At 42.8% G+C, this 5000-nt stretch overlaps 1 protein-coding gene across 1 annotated transcript in view; it reads left to right on the forward strand.

The window, feature by feature from the left end:
• The first annotated feature begins 26 nt into the window (after window positions 1-26).
• LOC143040002 (uncharacterized) overlaps window positions 27-5000 on the forward strand; it is an 8755-nt gene continuing 3781 nt past the window's right edge. The window contains exons 1-2 of the mRNA XM_076210521.1: window positions 27-114; window positions 4888-5000. The exon at window positions 4888-5000 is cut by the window's right edge and continues 749 nt beyond it. Of these exons, the coding sequence (XP_076066636.1) occupies window positions 105-114; window positions 4888-5000 (123 nt within the window). The 5' untranslated portion in view covers window positions 27-104. The remainder of the gene's footprint in view (window positions 115-4887) is intronic.

The raw sequence follows: 5000 nt of genomic DNA on the forward strand, positions 1-5000 counted from the left end.
ATTCTACACGACAGTGTAGAAAACGCGGCATCCTGCCCCGGAGTTCAGTTCATGTTTACGCACGGTGCAAAGCGGGCATACCGAGACTAAGTTGCAGTAAGGTGATGGAAAAAAGTGAGTTTATCATTGTTTTTTACAGTTCGTAGATGAAATTTGCTGGGCACGTGGAACCCACTGTGTAAACGCTTTGACGTCATCGTAATGCGGTTATGTAATTTCAAAAGTGCTGTGGAATGAGCTTTCCTATGTAGACATGTGAATTTGAGATGACTTGTTTCTTTGTGTCACGATGAGACAGTGTTAGATACGAGGATATACTGTATGTCATTCAGAAGAAGTGAGACTGTGGAAGATAAGGATTCTTTTTTGAACAGAAATAGAAATTTAAAGTGTCATAATTACAGACTTGTGTGAAGGTAAAATTCTGCATCATCTTGAACAATATAAGAATTTTTTCAGAAGTCATGGAAGATGCATGAATGTGTGTGTGTGTGTGTGTGTGTGTGTGTGTGTGTGTGTGTGTGTGTGTGTGTGTGTGTGTGTGTGTGCGTGCGTGTGTGTGTGTGTGTATGTGTGTGTGTGTGTGTGTGTGTGTGTGTGTGTGTGTGTGTGTGTGTGTGTGTGTGTGTGTGTGTGTGTGAGTGAGTGTATTTGTGTGTGTGCGTGTGTGGGTGTGTGCTTATCAATCTGGATAAAGGATAAGTTTGCAGGATAGCATCTGTGTTCCGAATGGTCAGTTCTGATGTCAAACTGTACCATGTTAATGACTTCACTATTTTTCCATCCATACTATACACTCAGTAACCTAGTACGGAGAACTGTATTTTGCAGTGTCCTTCAAACATAAAAACATAAGAATGGAAGAGACTACAAAAGACCATATGACCTACATTAGGCAGTTCCATGTCCATTACCACCTTTCGTCCTCCATCAATTGATCTAATCTTCTCTCAAAACAACGCTCATTCCATGGTTACTAAGTCTGTTCCATTCGTTAACCAATCTGTTGGAAAACCAGTTCTTCCCTATTTCCTTCTTAAATCTAAATTTGTATAATTTAAACCTATTACAACGAGTCCTTCCCTGCTGTCATGATATGATGACCTTGCTTACATCATCCTTGTTAAAGCCCTTGACTCATTTGAATACCTCTATTAGATAACCCCGCACTATCTTTCCAGATAGTGTAAATTAATGTGCCTAAGCTTATCTTCGTATGGTAAATTTCTAAGTCCTTATGTGATTTTGGCCATTATCCTCTGTACTGATTCTAGTGAACTGATGTCCTTTCTATAGAACGGAGACTAAACTGCACCGTATAGTCATGTATGGGTATATATATATTATCGAATATATAGTTTAACGATTAACTCTGCACTTTTGTTTATTAGCGTCCTAGCAATAAATCTTAATGCCCTGCTAGCCCTATTCCTGACACTAGTACAATATTTCCTGTATTTAAGGTCAGGACTCACTAACACTGCCAAGTCCTTTCCACATTCTGTTTTCTTTAATATGGTATTATATAAGATATACCTCTTAGATGGGTTGTGTAAAACAACGTTTAACCCACTGAAGCTTGAGATATTGAAGTCCATTAATCATTTCACATACCATTCTAACAATATATCAAGATCATACTGCAGTGTCCCAGCATCTTACTTTGACTTAATATGGCGTTCTATTTTAGTGTCGTCCCCAAACTTACTACCATCACTATTAATTCCATTGTACAAGTCGTTTATTTCATAATGAACAATAAGGAGCCTAATACCGAGAATGGTGAACTCTACTAATAACACTCCCCCATTTCGATTTTACACCGTGAATGGTGACCCGCTGTTTCCTGACACATTTAGTCTTATTTTAATATCATCGCATGTCCTCTGGTTTTCTTTTGTTCCTACAATAAGAGGCCTTCCTTATCAAGTATCTCCAGACTTGTGATGGCTCTAAACACTGCTCTCAGATCATCTTTCTCTCGTCTCTCCTCTAACGTTGGCATCCCTTGAATATTCAATCTCTCTTTTTATTGTTTATCAGCAAGAAGCGTCTCTAATCTCCTTTCTCTGAATGCTCTCTATCTTGTTTGTATGAAAGTGGCACTTACTGACAGTAAACACCATGTGAGGATGGAGCCTTTATTAGTATGACGTTTAGCTTGTTGCAGCTTTTTTAAGTACATAGTCGTAACACACATGACTGAGAATAAATAAGAGGAAATATGGGGAGGGTGGAAGGGAGGTAGGGAGGGGGGCACTGAATACAAGGAAAGGTTAAGGAGAAGGTGGACTAAATGTCTGGGAACAGGAAAGGTTAAGGATGAGATGGAACAATTGAGTGGGGGAAGAACATTAGCTCACACACGAGGAACAAAAGGAGGAAGAAAATAAGAAGGGTGAGCAATCGTCTAATGAGGGTGGTCAACGATCTTGAGAAGAAAATGGGAGTTTGGAGAGCAACTAGGGATAGCTTTAAATTTTGTTGGCAATGGGTATTAAAGGAATCAGGTGGGGTGAAATATTGAACATGCCCCTATTTTATTAAATTTTGTTGGTTCCTTGTGTGATGGCTACTTCCAAACATTCTCTACTAATCTTGTCGGGCTCACGTACCAGAAGTTCTGCATTCTGCCTGTCCATAAGGTGGTTGCTACTGTTCCTGTGTGCAACACACGCGTTAGTGGTGACATCATAGCGGACATCTTATCGGTGTTCTCGCATCTTAGACACACATATCTCAAAACATGGTAACTAACTGAGAACTACGGACTACGGACGATGATCGTGGCGCGGGAGGAATGGACAGGGAACTTTGACGGCGACGCTGACTCCTGCATCTAGATATACCAAAAGCGAAGAAAATAGTAGGCGTAGTGGTAGAGAAAGGTTGAAAAACAGAAGAAAAAAAAACTAGTGGGAGGTAAACTGAAACGAGAAAATGTAGTATGAGAGAAAGAAATGAAGCGAATTTTAGTCGAAGAAAAAATACGTGTAGATGTTTGTGCCTGGGACATGGTTAAGTTCATGAGAGGCGTGTGTATCTTACAAAAAATGAGTAGGATTCACTTCCCGCGTGTTGTCCCGAAGGAGGTTTGCCCCTACCAGGGCTGGACGGTGCTGCTTGGTCCCAAGCGAGACAGAGTGGTGCTGCTTGGTCCCAAGCGAGACAGAGTGGTGCTGATTGGCCCCAAGCGAGGCAGAGTGGTGCTGATTGGCCCCAAGTGAGGCAGAGTGGTACTGATTGGCCTCAAGCTAGGCAGAGCGGTGCCGATTGGCCTCAAGCGAGGCAGAGCGGTGCTGGGCGGTGCTGACGAGTCAGCGGCGGGCGATTCCCTAAAGGGAGCGGGCGATAACTGGAGTGTAGTCTAAAGAGAAGATCCAATGGGCATTGCGGTGGGCAAACGGGCGGGTGTTAGATTTGTGTGTCTTTTTTCTTCCGAGTACAACTCTGAAAACAGAGAATCACTTGATTCGGGAAACGTGTGTATTTGTCTAAAATGTAAGTCCGCTTGACAGCGTCAACGAAGAGGTCAGGCGTGTGCCGGACCGGTCAGCAGCAGAGGAGAGAAAAATCTCCTCTGCCACGATCGGCCTAAGAAGAGTGGTGGGCAGTGAATGCAAGAGCTGGAGCTAGGAACGACATCACTCCTTCAGTTTCCGTCGGCCTGGCCATGTCACGTCCTACGCGCTGATTGCTCCATTTTGGTACACAGGATCGCTCGTGTTGTGCGCGCCGATTGGCCACAGTCGTTGTGCTCTGACACCTCTCCACTAGCAGGCTGATAGCTCCTTCCGGGTACTCAAGTTCGCTTGTCCAAGCCAAGCTCGCGTCGTGATCTCTGATTGGCAGTAATAATATCATCACCCATTCTATAGCACTACTTACACCATTTTCCATTATCTTGCGTCTCTGATGATTTTTTTAATGGTGGCGTAATAGGATGCATGCTGTTCTTACCTTCGCTTATTTGTAGGTTCGAATCCCTCACCTCTCGTCCCAGCGCATAAGGCAAAGATGACGGTTTCAGCCGCATCTACTTACCATCTGGATTTGGCTCCTCACAACCATTCCCCATTTTCTCTCTTAAGAACATAAGAATGAAGTAGACTACAAGAGACCATAAAGCCTACATTAGGTAGTTCCATGTCCATTACCACCTATCATCCCCATCCATAAAGTTGTCTAACAGTTTCTTAAAGCAACCGATAGTTTCAGCGCTCACTACATGGTTACTAAGTCTATTCCATTCGATGACCACCCTATTAATAAACCAGTTCTTGCTTATTTCCTTCTTAAATCTAAATTTGTCCGATTCATTACTGCGAGTCCTTCCTTGTTGTCTTAATATAATAACCTGGTTTGCGCCTTTGATCCACTTGAACACCTCTATTAGATCACCCCGCACTCTGCGTCTTTCCAGAGAGTGCAAATTAAGGTGCCGGCACCATTCTTCGTAAGCCCATGTATCATTTTGGTCATCTTCCTCTGTATTAATTCTAGTGAATTGATGTCCATTCAATAGGACGGAGACCAAAACTGTAGCGCATAGTCAAGGATGGGTCTAACTAACGCTAGATAGAGTTTGATAATTACATCTGCACTTCTATTCGTAACCGTCCTAGCAATGAATCCTAATGTTCTGTTAGCTTTATTCCTGGCGCTAATGCACACATGACTTATCCTTGGAGAAACCATTTTCTAAAAAGCAATGATGACCTAGCGTTATATTAATTTTCAATATCTTGTGGATCTTCACAGCGGAATTAATTTCCCATTTGTGGGTCCACTCATTTGTTCTATCCCAGAATTCTCTATGTTCCAGCTCTCCTTTACCCTTATGTTTTTGTATTTATTTATTCTTATTTCATTTTTTTTTCTATACAGTGTCCAACAAAAAGGGGACTTCTCCAACTGTGCCTCCGGGACAGGACCCGGACGGCGCAGCCACAGACGTCGCCGCCACGCCGCAGAGTCTGGTCACCCAGGAGCTGGTTGAG

Source organism: Oratosquilla oratoria, chromosome 27 (genome assembly GCF_046742065.1).
Source record: "Oratosquilla oratoria isolate Oo_2021 chromosome 27, ASM4674206v1, whole genome shotgun sequence".
NCBI lineage: Eukaryota > Metazoa > Arthropoda > Malacostraca > Stomatopoda > Squillidae > Oratosquilla > Oratosquilla oratoria.